Source organism: Danio rerio, chromosome 17 (assembly GCF_049306965.1).
Source record: "Danio rerio strain Tuebingen ecotype United States chromosome 17, GRCz12tu, whole genome shotgun sequence".
NCBI lineage: Eukaryota > Metazoa > Chordata > Actinopteri > Cypriniformes > Danionidae > Danio > Danio rerio.
Window position 1 is genome coordinate 17,985,001 of NC_133192.1, and position 24,681 is coordinate 18,009,681.

Consider the following 24,681-nt stretch of genomic DNA (forward strand, 5'->3'; position numbering starts at 1 on the left):
TAATCCGTCTATATGTAATCAGTCTATGATTTGTTTCCAGCTGTGTGTGTGCAATCAGGAAGAAAACTGGTGTGTGCGTGCATGCGTGCGTGCGTGTGTGTGTGTGAGAGGTGAATGATGGGATTTGAAGTCCAGTTCCATGTCATGTTTGTAGTTCTCCAGGGATCTGCAACTGCTAGATCGCTGGTGATTGTGACAGATATTGCTTGAGAAGTCTTTATGACAACTTGACTTAAATACGCCACAACCTATCTCTGTCATGTTTATTACAGATATATGACAAGTTATGTTGCATTGATAAAATTAAGTTGTATATTATATAAAGTTTTTTGTTTTGGTTATGTCACTTTGTGATGACAGACCTCTCAAACAATGTCAGCTTTGCATTTAAAATGACATGCGCAAATGACACTTATTGAAAGTTGTCCGAAGCACGCATACAATCTAATTCATGTTCACTATAAGCCTTATAAACACCCCTTCAAGTAAAGTGTTACCCTATAAAATACATCTTAACATTTTCACAAACTTAACACTTAACATTCTCAAGAATTCACCTAATGAATCCAGATAATCCTGCATTTTAAGTGGTCTCTTAATAATTTAGTAATATATAATAAAACATACAATTGTCATGGCAGGATGTGCTGTCAATCGAGATTCGAAATGCAGCTTTATTATAAAATGGGATGGTCGTACAGGCAGGAGTAAACAGGAGCACATAGAACAACAGAGAAAATCCTAAATGGAATCTAGATTACAGGCTATGGTCAGGGCAGGCAGAGAACACTCAAAAACAGGATAAACAGTCCAGGGATCAAAACACAGACAGGCTGATACAGATAAACGCTTTGAAATGCACATAAACAGTAACAAGACTCAGCAATAGTATATGCATAAGAATGGTGTCTATTTAGGGAGTATGATGTGTGTGTGTGTCAGTCCAGATTGTTTACAGCCGTAGTAAGTGTTGATTGGCGCAAAGACTCATGGCAGTTGTAGTTCATGTAAATACCCGATAGCGTACAGATAAGTTGGAGTGCTCTATCATGAGTTACATGGGCACTATAGCTGATAATCATAACAATAATATATATGTATATGTAAATACAGGAAACATTGGCACTAGTTGTACTGAATGAAACACCACCGAACGACTGCTGATGTTTGCTTTGAGCCTCCTGGAAGTCGCAGTTCACAAGAGTTTATTACCTGCTTTTAAATGCAGCATATTATCCTCAACAGAAAATCTCGGTCAATGGTGCCAACGCAAGTCATTCATTGCGACGGCAGATCTGGATTTTCTTTTCTACGATGCTCGTCTTTGTTTAACAGCTCTCATGCACATAAAAGAGCGAACATCCCCAGGCACAAAAGCCTCGCTGGCTTCCTTCCTGATGTGAATGTGCTGTGCTTTTGTGTCCTGCTGTTGTTTCTGATGCCTGGATGGATGGCTCGACATCAACCGCCTACAATAGGCCGAGATCATTAGCCATTCAGTTTGCCAGCCCATCCACGCTAATTGGTGGAGAGCCGCATCTCTGTCAATGCTCATCGCCTCTGTCACAGGGCACGGCTTCAGCGTGTTATGGCAGCGGGTTGAAGAGGGCACTCGGCCAGCCCAGATGTTCATTCGGCGCCGCCACCACAACTCACTGTCACCTAGTTGAGTCAGGCAGATACTGTATAGCCTACATTGGTGGACGAGTGCCTAGGCCATTTTTGAATGATCGATTTATTGACTTAATCACATTTGTTTTTTCATTTAACCCTTGTGTACAGTTCAAATTGACTACCCTTTTATTATGTTGATGGCTGTTTTTGCCCCATTGACTTCCATTAAAATAGTTTTTGATTGCAAAGCCTTGACTGCATAGAATTATTCATTTTTAAATGGGTTCATCTGGTGGAAAGGGGTAAAAAGCCTATTTTTATTGTTCATCATCAGCTGGCAGCATTAACCCTTTAGATAGGCCTGTTCAAAAAAAAGTTATTGCTTTTTATAGAGTTCTATGGAGTAATACAGCAGTTTATATTTAGTTTGTGCATAAATACACTTACTATGTAGTATGTTTACTATATTCTAAGGGCTAAGCTGCTTTTTTGATATTCTCAGATCTGATTTTCAAAGGTCTCTCACCCAGATTTGCTTTTTTTTTGCACTACAACTGATCATCAACTGTTAAATTACAGTAAATTGTACCTATTCCCAACAGGGAAATCCACCATCAATCAAGAATGCATGATTATATGGTGTCATGGCTTTGCATTCAAAAAAATGTCACTATAATGGTAGCCGGCAGCTAGCTCTCTGCAACTCTCACATGGTCGCTCACTGAAGCTAAGCAGGGCTGCACCTGGTGAGTACCTGGATGGGAGACCACATGGGAGAGCTAGGTTGCTGCCGGAAGTGGTGTTAGTGAGGCCAGCAGGGGGTGCTCAACCTGCGGTCTGTGTGGGTCCTAATGCCCCAGTATAGTGAAGGGGATTCTATACTGTTCAGTGAGCGCTGTCTTTCAGATGAGACAATAAGCCTGACTCTGACTCTGCGGTCGTTAAAAATCACAGGATGTAGTTCGAAAAAGAGTAGGGGTTTAACCCTGGCGTCCTGGCCAAATTTGCCTACTGGCCTCTGTCCATCATGGCCTCCAAACCATCCCTATATCATAATATCATAATCCAGGTGGATGCTGCACACTGTTGGTGGATGAGGAGATTCCCCCAATGTGTAAAGCACCATGAGTGTCTAGAAAAGCGCTATATAAATGTAATTATAGTTATTATTAATAAAAGTCTATGGGGCAAAAAGAGTTATCAACATAACGAAAGGGTAGAAATTTTGCGCTTTTCTGCCATGAGTATATTGTTGAATTTTTGAAAAATTTCAAAGCATTTTCTCAAAATATGTGTTAAAATAAGATCTGTCCCTGAAAATCATTCCATTTACTGTAATACAGAGAAAGCTGTGTCCAAATTAGGACTCAAAATCGCACTAGACTTAATGAAAACATCCCCAACAGCACACAAGGGTTAAAAGATGCATGTTTGAGCTCAACAAACATTAATATGTGGGATTTTATTTGACCGATTTAATCTAAAATAAATAGTTGTAGTATAATCTAAAAGGCAATAACAACAAAACTAACAAAAAATAAATAAAAATACCAGTTTACTAAATTAAAGAGGTTAACACTAAAAGTGAAATCTCTTTATCCTTGTCGCCTTTTTTATTATATTTTTGTACTTTTTGATATTTGGCTGAGAACCCATTAAGATAATGATGAGCATGCTTTTGTGCAGTTTTTTTTCCAAATAAATAGTTATTGAAATAGCTTTTAAAATATGATCCTTTTGATAGTTTAAAAAAAAAAACCTGAAAATTAGTAAGAAGCTAATATTAATGTAATTTGTTGCATTACTTTATTAGTTTTCGGAAACCTTGTACTCATTCTTATAATTCGTTTACTTTTATTATTTCAGTTTTAATGCCTACTCAACCTTTAAAAATGTTCGCTTCAGCGCCCATAAGGGACATGATGGTGAAATAAAAAAAAATAAAAATGAGCCACTCCACAACAAATATACAGAGATGTCTCATTCACACAGCAAGATTTAAAGTGAACAGGAAGTGTTAGTCCAAATCCAAGTTTTTTTTTTTTTTTTTTTTTTTGCGAGGGAATGCAAATATCTTTACGTGGGAATGTAAGCGAGTTTTTCAAGTGAACACATAGTTTTCCATCTTCATGTGCCTCCAGGGCCTCTATTGGTTTGCTCTATAGGTGCTATGACTGAGATGATTTTATAATTGTCTATCTTTGAATTATTTTTAGTTTCAGCTTTTGGAGATTATAAGCCTAACATCTCTGTCAGTTCTCATTGCACTCTTGGTTAGCTGGACGCCTCTGTCACAGAGCATCGTTTCACCTTGTTATGGCAGTGTGTTTCCTCTGGGTTGAAGAGGGCACTCGTCCAGCCCAGATGTTCATTCAGCTCCGCCACCACAACTCACTGTCACCTAGTCAGGCAACTATGGCATACATAGGAGGATGGTTACCTAGGCAACAATGCCTCTGCCTAATGGGCAGATCAGTGTGCTGGATGCTTATTTTGTGCTTTTTTTTGTGTGTCATCTGCTGCGAGTCCAGGTTGGTTTTCCAGATGGAGCTATATACTGTATGTTGCCCCGCACTTGGACTGAGAGAAGGGCAGCGGCCATTAGGTCCATTTGACTGCAGCGCCAAAAATATGCCATCCCTGGTTAACCCTTATTAAAAGAGGAACCTGCACTGATGCACATAAGCTGCCACTCAGATGCATAACAGTTGATGAACAGTGCCTATATAAGAACTTAAATGATAAAACATACAATTTTGGTGTTCATGTAAAATTTTTTTTTACTGTTAATAGTAAAATCATAAACACAGAAAGCATACTAAATATTAGGACTTTTGTTATATAGCCTACTCTTCCAGCAAATTATATTTTAGTGGGTGTCTACTCGAAATCATGGTGAAAATGTTTAATATTCAATTAAAAAAAATACATGTTATAAAAACTCAATAATCAATATAAAAGTTATGAAACTTAATAAAGTGAGGACTTTAGCTTTTAATATTATCCGCATTATATGAGAGTATACGTACAAACAACTGAATAACAGCCCGCTTTTCTGGAAAACCAGCAAACCAATTTACCAGACCTGGAAAAAATTGCTGTCTTGTTTTCTATTTTATTACCTAACTGGGAGACTTTCTTCCCCTATTACTTTGAAAGCTACAAAAAAGATTGAATTTCCTTTGGGTTTGTTGTTGTTTCTTGATTGAGTATGGAAACTTTGACAGTATTTTCAAGCTTTTTTCTCTCTCTCTCAAGCATTTGTCTAACCATACTAAATATAAAGAGCACATTATTTCACAGAAGCATAATGCTGACATTTGTCATTCAGTCCAGTACAGTTCTGCAGTCCATGCTGCCTATAAACTGACTTGCTTATGTACCTACAACTTTTATGTGGTATTTAGAGGCTGAAAAGGAAACTGAACAGATTAAAACTAGTGATTATGAGTAGCTCATGTTTGTTTTAAGGAAAACACTTTTTGAAAATACGCTCATCTTAAACAGTTGAGTTTGACCATTTTTAATCTATTCAGCTGATTTCTGAATATAGAATACCTTTAGCTTAGGTCATACCATTGAACTGGATTAGACCATAAGCATGTCCTTCAAAAATGACCAAAGCGCATTCACAATTGTTCTATTTACAGCTTGACTCTTTTGTGGATACATTGTGTAATTGACGTTAATGAAAAGTTGCTATTTTCTTGGTCGACATGGCTATATGCTTTTATGATGGCATAATAATCAAGGAACAGTACAGTTCCTACCCATATCGACCTAGATAATAGCAACTTTGAAATTCTCTCTCAGTTTTAGTACACGACGAAACTACACCCAGCAGACACACAACATCATAAGATGCTAATCTTAGGTTAGATTCAGGTCATTCTTGTCTAAGGACGATGTTATTTTGACGTCCAATAACGATGTGAAATAATGTTGATATTTGGTCATTTTTAGGTTCTGTTGGAAAGTGACCAAAGTCCAACATTGAGCCAACATCATAAACCAGCATCATATTGATGTCAAATACTGACATTTACTCGTCAGGTGTGGCAACCAAAATCCAACGTCTGATAGACATCATAGTGGTAACGTCCACACAACGTCAAGCTGTAACTTGATTAGAAGTTGATATTTGGTTGTTTTTAGGTTGCATTGGAATAACCAAAATGCAATGTCTGTCCAATGTTGGACATTGATGTCAGTCTGACATTGGGTTCTGACATCAACCCAATTTTCATTTCCAAACAAAATGCAACGTCCTACGACCTTGGGGTGCAACCTCAAACTGACTTCAAGTTGATGTCCTATGTCAAGCTTTAAATAGGTAAATTATCAAAACTCATTGGTCATTTTTGAGCGAGATGCTAATGGTCTAATCTGATTTAATGATCTAAGCTAAGCTAAGCTAAAAATGCTCAAACCATGTCCTGGAGATCGGCTGAATGGATTCAGAAATGATAAAACTGTGGAGTGTTCCTTTAACCCTTTTTAAAAGTACAGAACAATGCCGACCTTTCAATCTTGTAGAATTAATTTCTTAACGCTTAAACCAGGGGTGTCCAAACTCGGTGATGGAGGGCTGGTGTCCTGCATAATTTAGCTCCAGCTTGCTTAAACACACCTGCCAGGAAGTTTTCTGTATCTAGTAAGAGCTTGATCAGCTGGTTTAGGTGTGTTTGATTAGGGTTAAAACTAAACTCTCCTGGACACTGGCCCTCCAGGACTGAGTGTGGACATCCCTGGCTTAAACATAGTGTTGTGCATTTGAATCTACTCTATGTCAATGCACACACACACACACACACAAACACACATAAACACACAAATATATATAAACAGAAATTCTTTCTTTTCTCCACAGTTCCTCAGGGAGTGATCCAGAACGGAGCTCGAATGATGAGCCAGGGCCTCTTCCCAGGAATCCGACCCCTTCCCATCAACCCCATCGTCAGCAGGACAGCTGCTGTCAGGTCAGTCCTGTCCTTCCGCTGACTCATTACATGATTGACAGGCTTATCGGCCAATCGGAATAATGCTTGCACTGCATTGCCTTGATTCTCCTTGATGTCCGACTGCAGGTTTCCTCAGGTCATTGACAGACATCAGGCTACTCAGACTAAAGCCTTGCTCTTGCATGCATGATGTGACATAAATAATTGATCACAAACACTAAGTTTTTTTTTTAATGGCATGACCGAATACGCGGACAGACTGTCTTGCTGTGAAACATTCATAAGCTTGGGTCCTCAGGTACTGCATGCTGGCATCTGTGCACTGCAAAACCCTAGACCTACAGTACAGCATGACTCCTCAACTAAGTACTAATGGGTTCAAAGTTTAGCCTGGTCACAAAGTGAAGCAATACATGCTTTGCAGAAACATAAACAATAACCTGTTAAAATAGTGTGTGTGTTCGTGGTTACAGACCCTTATATAACATTTCAAGGTGATGTTTTATCCCATATAACATATACATTTTAGCAAGTTTTTAGTGACAGTTTTCACGCAATTCGAATGTTATAATTCAATTGAATGGCTGTTTTCAGTGGATATCAGTTGATAGATATGGGCCAGTAGGGGCCTTCTGCGCTTACTGGTAGGCTCAGAAGGCTGTTATCATCTATTCACATGGTTAATCAGCTATACTAATAGAGAAGACTCCAGATACAGATCTGTTTTTACATTAGTGTGACGGTTGGGTTTAGGGTTGGGGTAGATGTTAAAGAAATACAATAAATGGGAAAACACTTGTAAACTTCAAGCCGCAGTTGTATGCGATCTATAGCTGAATAACCAATGATTATGCACCTTCAATCGAGTGATAACATTCAAATTGGCAGTAGTTTTTTTCTCTCTCTTTTTAGTTTTTCATTCTGTATAGTTTTTTATGACACTCCCCACTCGTTTAGGACAAGAGGATTTTATTTACAGTTTATTACATTTATTTTATTGTGAGTAATAAAAATTGGGGTTTTAGTTGCACTTACCTATAATAACCTTTTATTTATTTTTTTACTTAAAAAATTTGTTAATATTAATAACATATATTAACATATAAATATTCAGTAAAAATGGCAATTTATTATATGTCAAACAGTGTGCGAAATATACACTGACGATCAGGGGGGGTCAACTTTTTTCATTAAGTTTGTGTAAAACATTCTTCAGTCATTTATGCATTTATTTTTAATTACAAACAACTATTTTACGAGAAAACAAAGTCTTGTGAGCACAATGTCTGTCAGTGCTCTAGATCATCTAATTTCAGATCTTTTCCTAGAGTAGACTGATGGGCACGATTATGCTTTCACAATGGTTTTAGAGGTGGTCAATGTATATTTATATTATCTATTATTTTAATTCATAACATTGTGAAATAATTCTCAGTATTAAAGGACTGACCCCCCCCCCCCCCCCCCATACAACTTGTTGTGACGTCCTTCAGGAGGGATCAAGCATTAATTAGGGAGGTCAATCCCTACCAAACCTCCCTGTAATTCGCACCCTGATTTAACATAGAAATATATGTATATAAAAGTGTGTTTATTAATTTATTTTTCTATATGTCCTACATGATATCCGATTGATTCCTGGTGAAATACTTTTTTCTGTCCTTAAGATTATTGTAGTAGCTTAAAACAAATGCCTGACCTGATAATTTTGTCAGATTAGCTCATTTATGATTAGAACATTCAATTTTACTGCGCGCACACACACACACACACACACACACACTTGAATATGTGTTTTATGAGACTCTCCATAGACGTAATGTATTTTATACTGTAAAAGCCATACCCTTACCCAAAAGCCAATCCTCACTTCAAAATGTAAATGTCAAAATACCATATTAAGTATGGATTTTAAGCATTTTCAATTATGACGACACAAGGAATGTCCTTGTAAACCACCCTGTAATGCCTAGGTAATACCCATGTCATTATAGAGTTTTGCATCTTTGTAAACCAATTAAACCAGAACACACACTCACAGTCTCTCAGATGCTGTATGATGTCCATATCGTGATTTGACAGGCTGCAGTTCAGTCCACAGGGTAAAACACCCTCTTCGCCTCTTTAAAATGAGTGACACTGCATTTAAGCATTAATTATTGAAGCCGTTTCTTTAGCCTGCTGTGCTGTGGCTATAATTTATGAGTCATAAATGCACATATGAGGCAGGAAGGGGAAAAGCTCTTAGGATTATTTTTCGAAGCACAGAGGGAGTTTTAGCATTTCTGCAAAGCGCGGCAGGATCTTCTTTGTCACTCAGAGCCGCTGCTGTATAAACTGTGACCAGAAGCACAAAACAAGCATCATTGAAAAGACACTTCATTACTGTTTCCGAGGACAAGAGGCTTAAATGCAGCAAAACTGTCTTTATTTGCCATTTATTTCCTCATATTATTTTACCAGAAAGTGGAGAGTTTCATAATCCACCAATTAATTTGCTTTTTAACGATGGTTGTTGGCCTGCTGAAGAGGTGCTTCAAAGCTCAAGTGTGTTTCAGAGACAAATGTTTAATTTTTTAATTTTTATTTTTTTTTACATTTTAGGATGAGGTGCTTGCAAGTGTGCATGTAGGCTGCGGTGTTTACCAATACACAACAAATTTAAGAACAAATGTGTTTGCAGTTATACCATATTATCCTATATTTAGGTGTTTGTGTCATATCCAGTGTTTTAAAAGGCACCTATGCATAAAATCAACTTTTGTAAGCTGTTTGGACAGAACTTTGTGTAGGTATAGTGTGTCCACTGTCAAATTGGAGTGATATAAACCCAACAAGTCTCTCTTTAAAATTTCCTGATGTTTAAATAGGATCCAAACCCCAGTGATTTTGAGGCTCACCGCAACATAGGAGTGCAGTGTTCCCTGTCCACTGAATTGATTGACAGGCCACCCACTTCGAAATTTATCATTTGATTGAAAGGGCGTTATCAGTGGTTATCAGCTGATAGATATGGGCAAGTAGGGGCCTTCTGCGCCTACTCAGAAGGCTGTTATCATGCATCCACATGGTTAGTCAGCTATAGTAATAGAGAAGACTCCAGATACAGATCTGTTTTTACATTATAGGGACGGTTGGGTTTAGGGTTAAGGTAGACCTTTATGAAATACACTTAATGGGACATTTAATAAAAAAATATAAATAATTCTAAATAATTCAACTTTCAGCTGCAACTATATGTGATCTATAGCTGATTAACCATGTGGATGGATGATAACAGCCTTCTAAAGCCTACCAGTAGGTGCAAAAGGCCCCTACTGACCCATATCTATCCCCTGATAGCCATTGATAAGGTCCATTCAATCGAGTAATAACATTTGAATCGATTGGGCAGGCACCATGTTTCTATAATAACTTGCATACACATGTCCACATAATTTTTTAATTTTAATATTTTATAGTTTTAAATAAAAACATTAAATAATCTGTTCAAACTCTCTGATTTTTATAAGTTTTATAATGTTTTTAAACGTTTTCAAAACAGCATGTTCGTATTAAAGAGTAAAATCACTAATTCTTAACTAATATCATTACCACGGTCGCATGGTGTCAGTAAATTCAAAATGAATGACTTTCTCATATAAAAAATAAATAATTTTTGGTTAAAAATGATAAAACTACAATTCTGGAGTATCAAGTTACAGTCAGGGCTACTGAAAATTTTGCTGTAATATCACAGGAATAAATTATCCAGCATATATTTTACACAGCGGATGCCCTTCCAGCCGTAGCTCATACACTCATACACACTTATCCACACACATACACTATGGCCATTTTAGCTTACCCAATTCACCTGTACCACATGTCTTTGGACTGTGGGGGAAATTGGAGCACCCGGAGGAAACCCACACGAACACGGGGAGAACAAGCAAACTCCTAAAACATGCTAAAACCCGCGACCTTCTTGCTGTGAGGTGACAGTGCTAACCACCGAGCCACTGTGTTACCAACATTTAAATTAATGCAAATTTTATACTTGTTATTTTATTATATATTTTTTTATTTCTATTTATTTCTAAAATATGACCCTGACAGTTTTTATAGATTTACCCACTTTATAAAATAACAAACCGAACAAATGTATTCATCTGTTCCAGAGGTTATTGCCATCTGTGCGAGGAAAAAAAAAAGAAGCAAACCATCCATCCAGAGTGTCCATATTACACATATTATTATAATTAATTACCATAGTAGCATAATTACAAGCAGCTCCACGAAATAATTACACAGTAAATTCATGTAGTTCATTTGTTTCACTGAGCAGTCGCGGAGCACAACAGGAACCGCATGTGCACTAATGCGTCTCTCTTCTGTTCACAGGTCAGTACTGGGATACAGAATCACCAGTGACACTGAACCAACCCAAAACTCTCCACTGGCCACCAGCGACCCCAAGGAGGACCACACCTACAGTTTCGCCAAATCTTCCGGCTCGGATGCTGAAGAGGAGGCACAGTGTGATGGAAGTGAGCTCAACTTCCACACTAATGAGACCGGCAGCGATGCGGAGGACGACGATAAGAGTAAAATCAAGAAGGAGCCCAAGGAGTGGTCAGTGGACGCCCTCGCTCTGGCCCAGCACAAGAAACGGCAACTTTTGACAAAAGTCAAACAGAGAGTGGCCAGTGACACTCTTCCTCTAAAAAAGAGGCGCACGGAGAAGCCTCCGGAAAGTGACGACGAGGAGATGAAAGAGGCCGCCGGATCCCTGCTTCATTTGGCAGGAGTCCGGGCCTGTTTGAACAATATCACCAACCGGACGGCAAAGGGGCAGAAAGAGCAAAAATAATGAACAGACTATTGTAAAGAGGAAAAAAAAAACATCACTTTGAATAGAATTTACTATTTTTTTCCAGGACATCAGGTGAATTCTACTGATTTGTGGCAATATCAACAATCACTTTGTTTTCCTATCTTTATAGGTGACATTTTACTGAGGGTTCCTTGTTTTACTTTGCTAATTTTATTGTGTTGTCGTTTTTCTTTTCTTTTTAATCTACGGAGATTGAAGCCATAGCCTTCCCCTTTTTAGGAAATTACTTCATTCGAATAAGACGACAAAAAAGTGATAGCAAAATTTGCTATGCTCCCCTCTGTCATAGACAGCAAAACCACTAAAAGTTCTGCAGCTTCTTCCTAAATTTGTGGTGCAGATTGACAGAGTAGTTCTCAAGGCAGGATGAGAAATTTTCACACATCAGACATGCTATGACAGCAGTCAAAATAGTTAGTCTAATAGCCGTAGAAGTAGTTCACTTCAAGAAATAAACAGTTTGTCAACACTTTACAATAAGGTTGTATTAGTTAATGTTATTAACTGCATTCAATAACGTGAACAAACAATGAACAATACATTTATTACAGTGTTTGTTTAAGTTAATTATTGTTAGTTAATCAAAATACAGTCATTCATTGTTACCTCATGGTGCATTAATTAATGTTAACAAGCAATTGAATGTTAATAATGCTTTAGTAAATGTTGAACTATAATTAATAAATGCTTAAAAGCTGTGGTCCTCAACCTTTTTATCACTGCGAACCCATCAACGCTTGACAATTTTACTGCAGACTGGGGTGGGGCGGTGGGGGTTTGGTTTGTAGGTTGCCAGGCGATCATTTAACGTTTTCTCAGAGCATGACATGCTGACAAAACATTGCTGTCACTCTGATAAAAGTTTTAAGGAAAACAATACAAAGCACTGCAGATTTTAGGTGTTCTGTGTTTGTCTGAGATAATTAGTCTAGCAAAACGTGCATATTCCATTGAAAGCATGAAGCTGATCGGTCAGTTCTTATCACGTTACTCTTGAACGCAGTGTGCTCGCGAGATTCATTCTACTGAGTGCGTCTGAAAGGTGCAAGCATGTCGCACCTCTATTGGAAACAACGAAATTGTGCAAACTTTAGAAAACATGCGATATGCAAACGACCCCTAAATGGCTGACATCATTTGCAATCTCCATCGTTTGATCTTCTTACACAGCCATGGTGGATTCACCTGATTTTTTGACAAATGGGTTGCAGCCCTGCTGAAAAGTCCAGCTTAAACCAGCCTAGGATGGTTGGCTGGTTTCACCTGGTCGACCAGCCTGGTTTTGGAGGGGTTTTGGCCATTTCCAGGCTGGTTTCCGCCATTTCAAGCCTGGTCTTAGATGGTCAGGCTGGGAGATGACAAGCTAAAACCAGCTTGACCAGCCTAGCCAGGCTGGGAGCCCAGCCAAAACCAGCTATGTCCAGCTTAAACCAGGCTGGTCAAGTTTGTTTTAGCTGGTCATTTTCCAGCCTGATCAGCTAAAACCAAGCTGTAAATGGCTGAAAACCAGCCTGGAAATGGCTCAAACCCCTCTAAAACCAGGCTGGTTGACCAGCTAAAACCAGCCAACTATCCTAGGATGGTTTAAGCTGGATTTTTTAGCAGGGGGATCCATTCCTTGGCCGTCAATGGGCCTTTTTCCCTTAGCAAAGAAAATTTCCAAAGATGTCTGTTTCCTAATCATTCTACTTCTTGTGGGTTAAATTTGGGCGCTCAAGTGACCAAGATGTAACCGAGAGAATACGTGCATTTTTCAAAATAGAAGACTTTTCAAAATCTTTCAGACTCAGCTAATAAATAAAACAGAAATAATTAATGACTTCTTGTACGGACCAGTACCAACTGATCTATGGATTGGTATCGGTTGAGGACCACTGCTTTACAGGTATTGTTTATAATTAGTTCATAAATAAATTAGCTAATGCCGAGTTCAGACTGCATGATTTTAGCCCTGATTTTGACTCGACTATGGCCAACAGGTTTTGAGAAATCATCGACAAATGTCTGCAATCACAGGCAAATTGGTGCTCGTTCACTTGAGTAGCAATCACACAGTGTGAACTATCAAAGACGCGATCTGATAGAATGTTGGGCATGCTAAATATCTGGAGTTGTCAGTGATTCAAAATCATGTCGTATGAAATGTGTTTTGATTAAAAATAACATCAGTGATTACCTACAGCCAATTAGAGAGCAGCATCCAATAGTATGGGTATCTGCAGGCCAGCGGAAGGTTGTGGGGGAAGTTCAAAAGGCTTTTTTTAGTCTATTTGGACCCAAGAAATGTAAGAAAAACTCGTGTAAATTTGACAGGAGCACTTGAGTCTGTTTGACGTGTTATCTGAGCAATATCACAACTGGGTCAAAAAAAAAAAAGTTTTTTTATTATGTAGTTAATAACAAAAGATGTACTACATGACCTTACGTTGTTTTCATGTCACTTCTCGCGTGTGTTTGGTTAGGTTGTTAGACATAGTTTGCAGATCGAGACTAAAGTTGTCAGCGATTCTTCCTATTTCAAAGTCATGCAGTGTGAAACCCCCTGTCGCCGATCAAACCTACAGTGTAGGAGGGATCTACTGTGCAGTGAGGGATCTAAATTGTGCAGTCTGAACTCTGCATAATGTTAACTAATGAAACCTTATTTTAAAGTGTGACCAAAGGTTTGAAGTTGATGGTCCTAGAAAACAGGGCATATGTAAAAAGAATCTGTATTACTGTTGGCCTCAATCAAAACTCCCTTCATTCTAGGCACATTTTTCTCTTAAAGATGCACAATACACAATCCTCCAGCCTAAGGTGATGTTTTTGTATGTTAACATTTTGGGACAAATATAATGCAGTTTAATGGAAAAATATGTGGTGTCATTGACAGTTCAACAGATGCCGAGTGGCATGTGTGAACATTCTGCGTTTTATGGTACGTTTACATGACAATAATTTAGTCAAAAACTGGAATGTTTTCCTTTGCATTGGAAAAAAGATTCAGGTTTACACGATAACATTTTCAAAGCGACCCACATTTACATAAATCCACAAAAACGGCCCAAACACACTATTACATTTGACCGGCAAGTATTTGGCACTGTCCTCTTGTTAGTAAACAGTTCCTGTAGTGAAGCGATGATATGTCTGTGGCCACTCGTTGGTGTGTATGTAGAATTTGGCGTGTGTAGCCTATATGATTGGTTGTTATGTGACGTAAATACACACTTTGCTCATGAAGCATTAGCAAACAGTTAAGAAACAGCAGCACCACCATGTATTCCACCTTTGTTGTGTGTGTTTGTTTATGTTTGCGGTTAATCGGCACATCTCTAAGCATGTACTATGCACATGCATGACGTCATCGTTTTCACAGATTCTCGTTTTGTGCATTTACATGGATGCAACAAAAGTGGCATTTTTCAAAACTTTTTTAAATCTAAAATTGAGGAATTTTCAGTCCCAATTTTGCCATTGTAGTGTAAATGAATGGGGAAATGCATAAAAATGTTGGGTTTTTGCTGAAAATGTTATCGTGTAAACGGCCCTTCACTGACAAATTTTAAAGATCTCATCCAGCCTGCAACACTCTTCAAGGTGTGGTCACATTTATGAAATTTTATCTACAAAAACTCTCTGTAGTTTTGAGATGTTTAAAGTTCAGCTAACACAGAGGGCACTTTCATACTAGGCAGCTGATCAGTTGGTCCGTGTGGCAAATTCACATGACCTTAAGTAAATACAAGCGATATCTGCATGGTGCTACTTTTTGTCTTTCCCTTTTGCTAAGTCCAATCAAAAGCAACAGTTGGGTTCTGACCAACGCTATCTCACAAAAATTCGTAACTTTTTGATTTAGAGGCTAAAGACTTATATAGATTTATACTTCTGCCTTAGCGCAGTCGCATAGCCCACGCTGTGGCTGACACCAACGCTGGCACACACCTATCAAAAAATTGGCTGGCTTGGTAGCTGTGACCACTGTGGGTGGGACCAAGAGCCACGCAAATCCATTTAAGTGAGTGTTTATCAGTGTAGAGACACATGAAGTAGTTCTAGATGGAAACTGTTGTTTTGTGTTTATCTTGTGATTAAAGCTGTTGGTTCCTGTCTCAGAAGGAGCGAGTTTTAGCTACTTGTACATTGAGGTAGCATTCAGAAAAACAAAACACAGGCAAAGAAACATGGCACAGAGGAACTGCCAGTGTTTTGGAACTATTATTGCAGATCAACACAAAAGGCATGCAGAAGTATAAATGCATGACTACGCGCAAGGCAGGCATCGTTGATCATGCCGATCACTTGATGCAGAAGTATAAATCAGCCTTTATTCATATGAACTTGTACGATCTCGTATAATTTAGTACAATATGCTAATCTGGTTGGGTTTTGGGGTGGGGTTGGGTGCCATGTCTCCTTTTTAACATCGTACATTTACGAATTCATATGAATTACCCATGAAACTGACAAAATGTAAAATAGTTACGTTTTTCTCAAGAGATAAGGCTGGTTCTGACAATTAAAAAACTTTCTACACAGGGAAATTGATTTTTAACAGTAGCCCATAAGCCTTGTTCACCTGGATGACACTAAACAATAATGTTTAGTAGTGCAATTTGTGCAGAAAAACCACATTACCCTAGATGCATTTTTCCCCAATCAGAGTGACAGACAGCAAACTGTACACATACATCTTTAGCTCCACCTTCTCCAATAAAGCACTGCGGATGATTTAATGTCATCATGCAATGAAAATACTTAATTATTTGTATGATTAGGCAATAAACCTGAAATGTATAACGATCATACAGTCACAAACAACCATTTTAAATGTGAAAGTGTCATATTTCTTATTTTTGTGTCATTCACAATGTTTCATGTGATTGTAGTCCAGTTTTTGTCAAATATTCATGTACTTTTTTGTGCCTGAAATCAAAGATTATAACGTGACTCTCTTTTAACTTAAAATGCTTCAACAAAACCTTTTTTTAAATGCCTTCAGGGCATAAATGGGAAAATACTTCCAGAACCAGTGTTGCCAAAATATGGACATGCACTCGATTGGAATTATTAACCTTTCTTAGAGTTTTTCGATAAATGTGACCACACCTTTAGCGATAATTATAGGTTATAGTAATCTCTGGTAATTATAAGATGTTTCAGAAGCACAGGGCAGTGCCAAAGACAATCCTCAAGCAGTTTCTGTGATGTCACATCCTCTAGATGCTCTGGCTGTTTTGAGAGTCCAGCAGCATCGTGCGGAAAACACTCATGTCTGTTGTTGTCGTTTGGCTCGTATAAATCATAACTCAACTGAGATGAGAGTAAAGCCATAAGCCTTTGTCAAAGTGCTTTTTGGAGGCAAAAGTGATAAGTCTTTCAAAACTGCCCACAGTTTTATTTTATTATTTATTTCGTAAGCAATCAAAATGAGTGATATTCTCCAAGATGGTGATATTTCTTCTTCGGCACAATGAAAATGAAAACTCTGAGCTAATGCTACAATACCTGCCAATTGTGTTTTAAAAAGCAGAATCAATGACTGTGGAGTTGTTTTGTGTTTGTTTGTTTGTTTGTTTGTTTGCGTTTTTATCTCTCTTTTTTTCATTTGAAACCCTCGTGATGTAATAAGCAATTTCATCCAGTCAGGATAAACACTGTATAAAAGTAACACTAGACCATTTTCCTTTCTTAATTTAAGCAATGTAGCCAGCAGGATTTTTCCAAATCGTGTTGCATGGGTTCTGTAAAGAAAAAGGTTGTTTTTTTTTAAAAAAAGAAAAAGAAATGAAAAAAAAATAATCAAAATTCATGTAAGGTAAATAATGTATTTAGCATGGAGCATGAATTATTTTCATATAAATATAGATCCTAGAGAACTAAGGCACCGCCTCTAATTTCTATGCCAATAGGTCTAGTCTCTCTTTTTTAATTTGTTTTTTTCGTTTTTGTCAGATTTGATTTGGATTTGTTGTCCTCATCACCTTTGTGTTGAAGCAGGCATCTAAACAATTACCTTCTTCAGGGACAAACACTGACTGTTGGGAAACTCTCTCTGCAATACGAGGACTCGGGCTCTGGCTGTGCTACTGGCCGGCCTTCTCAACGAATCCCCGCTGCGTCAATGTCTGTGTCGTCTTGGAGAAGTTCGTAGTGAGTGTCGGTCCCCTGCTCCTTCCAGCTTCATGCCTGCTCTTCTTCCATGTGTAATCCGGAAGTGCGTGTCAGTGGTTTATTCAGGGTCTTCCATATTTTGTTCTGCGAGACTTTGGATCAGTTCGTTTTTTTTTTATTTTTACATGTAGCTCTGTTCAGGAGTCATCAGTATTGATTCAGTTCTCGGTACAGGCAGTCAGATGGGCGTTTACGCCTCCACATATATATTTAAGCACTTAAAGACAATACTAAAAAACGAAACCGTGAGCTCAGTGCAAACGCGAGTGTATATATTTCCACGACCTCACCGAATTGCACTTTTATTGTTTTAACGTATACGGATTCAGTGCCAAAGCCTGTAACGACTCTATACACATGCATACTTGATATGTCGGTCATAAGTTGTAGCATTTCTGTCAGATACCCATGTATTAGATATTCTCAGTCATATTTGCATTGCTGTGTTTCATAAGTCACACTGCCTTCCCTGTTCATCAGATGATAACGATGATGGTTTGACCCAATGTTATACGTAGCGTGTTGAATGTTATATCTGACCCACGAGTGTTAATGTGATGTCTCCAGTTGGCATGCCTTGACGTTTCCTTCCCACATTTACATGGTTGTAACCTCATCTGCTGGTCTTTCTTGACATCTGCCATATCACTTTTACGTTCATTGTGCTTCAGACTGGGAAACCAGTAGCAGAGAGAGCTATGAGTCCTTTATACACTGCCTTCTTTCAGTGACAACACTCACTACGTAACTTTTCCTTTCTATAGTTCTTTCTAAGGAACCTGAAACACGTTGAAAAGCATAAAGAAGAGCCAGCCAAAAACGTTAATAGTAGGAGACAAAGTGTAGTTTTTTTTTTTTTGGTTCCCCCATTGTGTTTTTTGTTGTTGGACGTTTCATTGAAAGGTTCCTGTTAACTGCCATTTTGTTTAGTGTTTGAGTTGTTCAAGATGGAAGTAACTTTTTGGTCTGATGGCATGTGCACCCTGCTAATATGTCGATATAGAGGCGTAATTGCACTCTGTATTTCCTTTGACTTGTAATCATATTGCCAAAGACAACAATTTTATCGATTCATGTAAATACCACTTTGTCCATTGCTACGACAAATTCAATTTCTTTTTGTTTCATTTTATTTCCCCCTCCAATCCTACCATCAAGTTTCTGTGATGTATTGTCTTCCAGTTGCAATAAAAAAAGTTGCAAAGATGATCCTTGACTAGCATGATGGTTTATTGATAAAAATAATCAGATCTTAAAGGCACAGTTTGTAATAACATTCCATAGAATTATAGTTAAAATCGACATCTGACATTAATTGATATAATGCCATTGACAAGCTACAGTATTTTTTGGGGGGTTGGTTGCGGGGGTTCCACAAAGGGCATATTTATTTTTATAATATTTTTGTGAACTGGCAAGATTCTGTGAATTTTGTAGTAATTTCCTAAAGGGCTATGATGAAAATCATCTTTTGGAAGCTGTTTAGACAGAACTGTGTGTAGGTACAGTCATATTGGGGTGATATAAAGACAATAAATTCCTGACGTTAAAATAGGATACAAATCTCTCCCATTTTGAGGCCCACAGGTTTACATGTCTCCATAGTAATGCATATAATCATATCAAAGAGACAGAACGTACACATAGCAACCAGGATTAAAAGATCTGTTCAGCTCTCTGTGATCATCAAATGTGATGTGATGTTACAGCGATTTTACCGTCTTTATCACCACAGCCATTAGTCAGTACAATTATAAAAGAAGACGCTTCAATCCTGATGTATGGATAATAAATCAGGTTTATTTTGTACATAAACTTCAAGGATATCCATACAGCAGTCTATATTAATGTTTATCCTGTCACATTTGCTGTGCAAAACAGTAAAAAGTTAATCACGCTCACTTTACGTGTACATGAACTTTGTAATGACATTGTGTGTGACTCATCATTGCAGAAAGGCTTGAAATAACTCCTCAACAAACACATCAAATAATTATTTGGAAAGTTCTTACTGTGGTATTTCTCACAAATGTTACATGAGATCTGCTTCCCTCATGTCTGTCACTGTGCCGTTTATCTAAGGCAGCCAAGGCAGAGATTGAGGCACACTGACAGGCACCTGGGAATGGTGGGTGGGGGGAACTAGCATTAAAGGCACAGGCAGCCTTTACAGACACATCCTGTAGACACAAAAGACTTATCTTAAATCTTGAAAAAGGGCTAAAATAGATGCCCTTTAATGCAACCATAGATTTATTTTAGCTTAGCTTAAAATAGATCATTGAAAGAGTTTTGATAATTTTCCTTTTTAAAGCTAGACTCTTCTGTAATTACATTGAATTTTGAAAATGTTCTAGGTTGTCATATAGGAATTATACTCTCATTCCAGCGTAATAATCAAGGAAATTTGCTGCCATATCATGGTTGCAGCAGGCACTTGTCAATAAGCTCAATGAGCTAATCTATTATTTTGGCTAAGATAAGCTTAAAGTGCTCCTGCCAGACCCGAAGATCGGCTGAATGGATTAAAAGTTGTAAAACTCAACTGTTTAAAAAGTAGCAAGGTAGTGGCGCAGTAGGTAGTGCTGTCGCCTCACAGCAAGAAGGTCGCTGGTTCGAAGTTGGTGTTTCTGTGTGGAGTTTGCATGTTCTCCCTGCATTCTGGTTTCCCCCACAGTCCAAAGACATGTGGTACAGGTGAGTTGGGTAGGCTAAATTGTCCGTAGTGTATGAGTGTGTGTGTGAATGTGTGTGTGGATGTTTCCCAGAGATGGGTTGCAGCTGGAAGGGCATCTGCAGCATAAAATCTTGCTGGATAAGTTGGCGGTTCATTCCGCTGTGGCGACCCCGGATCAAAAAAGGGACTAAGCCGACAAGAAAATGAAAATATTCACAGTTTCAGAGTGGCCTATATTAGGCTAAATAACTTTCTGTTAATGGCAATCCATATCGCGCCCGTCAGTTTCACTATTATTATTTTAATAAACTACTTTGCCCACAATGAGCCAGGCTTTACACTTTATATTAACAGAAACAAAGAGTCTTGGAGAAAGTTTTTCGTATTGTCATGAACGCAACACGCAGATTGATTGTGAATGAACGGAGAATGATGGAAAAGTGGAAAAGTGTTCATTAACTACCTGCTGTAAGGTTTTTTGGTGAACCATAAATGGTTTCTCTACAGCACTGCAGCAACCCACTTTTGGAACCTTTATTTTAAAGAGTGTTTATGAATGCAACAAACATGAAATCTGCGCACTGCGAGAGTTTGATGTCTGCTGTCTCTATCAGCATGAACTTATAATTTATAAATGCCATTTAAAGGCTCTGATGGAGTCTGTGGCCTACGCTTAATCAAAGAGTGAGCATTTGGAAATCACAACTGCCTCCCTGCACCCTGTCACCACACCCATGCTCGCCTGTGTTGCTATGCAACTGCACGGAAAGAGAGATGGAAAATGTACAAGAAAGCTTGTTGCCAGACACAGACATGACGAGTTCATCTATTTTGCAAGGGTTACACACAGGTTACTGGAGCTGAGGTAACATGTGCTTCACTTTACAGCAATGAAGCGTGAGGAAAATTTGATTTAAAAAAAGCAAAACTAAACACCAAACAATTGCCATTATTCAGTTTTGTTTTTTTGTAGAGTTTAGCACACTTGTGACCTCGTCGTACAATCTCTACAAACATCACAGTGGCAGTCAAAAGGCTGTTTCATTTACTCTTAGCGTTCTTCTAAAATCTCCCATGAGAGGTGGCGCGCAGCCCCAAAAACACACTTCCAAAAGACATATTGCATGTGTTTGTTGCCAAGGAAACAAAGCGAGGTGGCTTTCATTCCAGCACATCCGGAGTTTTTTTTTTTTGGCAGCATGCTACATGAAAAACTACATTGAGGTTTAGAGCATTGTTGCATCTGGAGAGCTGCTGTTCCCTTTACAGTGGTGGACCAATGACACAAATTAAGTTGCTTCAGTAAAAGTACAGATAAAAAAAAAAAATACTTATAAAGAACACCTTTTCAATTACAGAATTTTTATGAGTAGATCACTTGGATACGTTGGATAAGTTGACCAAGATTTAAAAACGGAACTTGCTCTTACCAGACAATTTGAGTCATTGAATTATTTAAGGTGCTGTATGTAAGTTTTTGACTTTTCTAAAGCATAAAAATACTTTAATATGTTTCCAGATATTTAAGAAACATGCCAAGTGAACATTCTTGTTTATCTGAATAACTATGCTGAAGTCGAATATTCTGCCTTGAAAATGGGTGTCCATGCAAGAATGTCTGTCTTTGTTTTGGTAATTTTAATCTGCCCAATGCCAGTTTATCCAATCATATTTCAGTACCCCGGGTTGCCCTGATAGAAAACAGCATATTTCATCCATTCATTTAGAAAGGCTCTCAAAATGCTTCCTGCGGTGAATTGTAGCAAACTCCGAAATAAGATGCAGATTCAAAGTTCCTCATGAGGTTATTGATTAGCAAATAAAATAAATATAATGGCCGTAACATTAGGTGAGCAGGTTACATTGTAACCCTGTTTCCTAACAACACGCTACTTAATAAGAATTGCAGTGATAAGAAATTTGGTTGTTTGTACCAGAGGAAACATGACAGAAATTTAAATACAGCCATTCAGAAGCACAGAATATGCCCTCACTAACGAAATGGTAAGGTTTATGAACTAATTAATACACATTAAACCTCTTTAACATCATTAAATGCACATGCTGAATCCCTATGTGTTGGTTTTGGGTCACAGATCTTAAGTTAAATTTTGAAAGGTTTATTTTATAGGTGAACTATCTGCTGCTGCTTTCAGTAGTATGACAATAAATGTCATGCAAAATGGCATTCAAACTCACATTATTAGCATTTAACACTGAATAAAGCACATGAGGTCTACCTGAGTTGATCATTGTCAGTTTTCTTATGTTCTTCTGTAAAAAATAGAAGCCGTTTCGGATATATATACAAAATAGATACAATAGATATATATATATGTAGATAGATATATATACAAAAACAGACATTCCAACAACGAGTGCGTAATTTCTAATGAGAAAAACTGACTTCAGCATTGTTTTTCAGATAAACAAGTATGTTCACTCTGCATGTTTCTTAAGTATCTGCACATATATGGTATTTTTATGCTTGGAAAGTCTAATACTTACATGTGGCATTTGTGTGTATATGTACAGCATAGTGTATGATGAGCCCAATATGTCTCTGAGCAGGTTTCTCCTATTCAAAATGAAATGCGAGGGATTAGCTAAAAAGTAAAATATATTTTGTTTTGGAATGTAGTTAAGGAAAAGCAAAATTAATCAGAAAAAGTACAGACACTCAAAATTTACTTACTGTAAGTACAGTATTGAAGTAAAAAGAAAAATACTTAGTTGTTGTCCACCAATGCCCTTTGATCATTGTCTAAAGAGGTTTGTTTGAGTTTGCACTTCCCACCTGCAACTACTTCAATATTTATTCTTGTTTCCAAGGTAGCAGGAAACGGAGGCGCTCATTGGCAGCGCGAATCAATAAGTGCACGCTCTTTGATGGAATGCACCGCGAGATAATAACCATTCAAATCTGCCATGCGGTGCCTTCAATTTGCCGGTCCTTGTAAGTCAGACACAAATATGGCAGTATTACAGCAAATCTGTGGCATTAAGAGAAGAATGTTTGAATACATTTGCAAGTCCATACATCTTGCCTTAATCTGCCTGATTTGCATGGGGGCACAGTCGAGGGATTTGAGGAGAAATTGGAATCTGTGATACGGCGGCTGCTGAATCGTGCCAGGACTTCATCAATGAGGGCATGTGTTTCTACACAGTCTACATGGTCCCTCGGTGAAATCGCCAGGCTCTGAGGTGTTAGATATGCTGCTGTCTTTTTTATTGATGTCTAATGAGAGCACAAAACTGGTTACGTGACCCAAGGTGACTCATAAACATCATCTGTATTGTATGTCCATTAAGCTAAATTTGCAGTGCTTATACATGGCAGTGAAAGAATGACCTATTATACTTATTATACTTGAATGATACTTTTAAATAATTATTTTGTTATTCAGCATCAGATCCACGATATTTAATTGTGACACAAAATGGGACTTCAATAAACTGATTATTTGTCTTGCCAAAATGCTATTGTAGCTTTACTTCTTAAGTAATTTGATCTTGTTAGATGAATGTTTGAAAAACTTTTATGAAAAAATGAAAAATAAAATAAAATTTAATTAAGGAATAATATACATTACCCAATGGTTCAGATGATGGCAGCAACTCAATGCATTTAGGCATATCCAGTAGACATGGTCAAGATGATCTGCTGCATTTCAAACCGAGCATCAGAATGGGAATGAAAGGTGATATAAGTGACTTTGAACGTGGCATGGTAGTTGGTGAAAGACGGGCTGGTCTGAGTATTTTTAGAAAATGGAGACCTCCTGGGATTTTCATGTACAACCATCTCGAGGGTTTACAGAGAATGGTTCAAAAAAGAATAAATATCCAGTGAGTGGCAGTTATGTGGGCGCAAATGCCTTGGTAATGCCAGAGGTCAGAGGGTAATGGCCAGACTGGTTCAAGCTGATAGAAAGACAACAGTAGCTCAAATAACCACTCGTTACAACCAATGTATGCAAAAGAGCATCTATGAATGCACAACATGTCCAACCTTGAGGTGGATGGGCTAAAGCAGCAGAAGACCACACCGGGTGCCAGTCTTGTCAGCTAAGAACAGGAAACTGAGGCTACAATTCACACAGGCTCACTAAAATTGGACAATAGAAGATTGGAAAAAACACTGCCTGGGCTTATGTCTCGATTTCTGCTGCGTCATTCTGATAGGTTCAAAATTTGGCGTCAACAACATGAAAGCATGGATCCATCCTGCCTTGTATCAACGGTTCAGGCTGGTTGTGGTGGTGTAATGGCGTGGGGGATATTTTCTTGGCACACTTTGGGCGCATTAGTACCAATTGAGCACCGTGTCAACACCACAGCCTACCTGATTATTGTTTCTGACCATGTCCATCCCTTTGGGATGTGGTGGA

At 38.1% G+C, this 24,681-nt stretch overlaps 1 protein-coding gene across 9 annotated transcripts in view; it reads left to right on the plus strand.

Moving 5' to 3' along the window:
- The window catches only part of foxn3 (forkhead box N3), a 176,795-nt gene extending 157,976 nt beyond the window's left edge, over positions 1-18,819 (plus strand). For 5 of the 9 annotated variants that reach the window (XM_021467225.3, XM_021467224.3, XM_068214453.2 and 2 more), the window contains exons 5-6: positions 6,485-6,593; positions 10,959-18,819. In XM_021467225.3, coding sequence (XP_021322900.1) covers positions 6,485-6,593; positions 10,959-11,427 — 578 coding nt within the window. In that variant the 3' untranslated portion in view covers positions 11,428-18,819. The remainder of the gene's footprint in view (positions 1-6,484; positions 6,594-10,958) is intronic. The other 4 variants (XR_012392827.1, XR_012392829.1, XR_012392828.1 and 1 more) reach the window with 2 other exon arrangements.
- Positions 18,820-24,681: the final 5,862 nt, after the last annotated feature.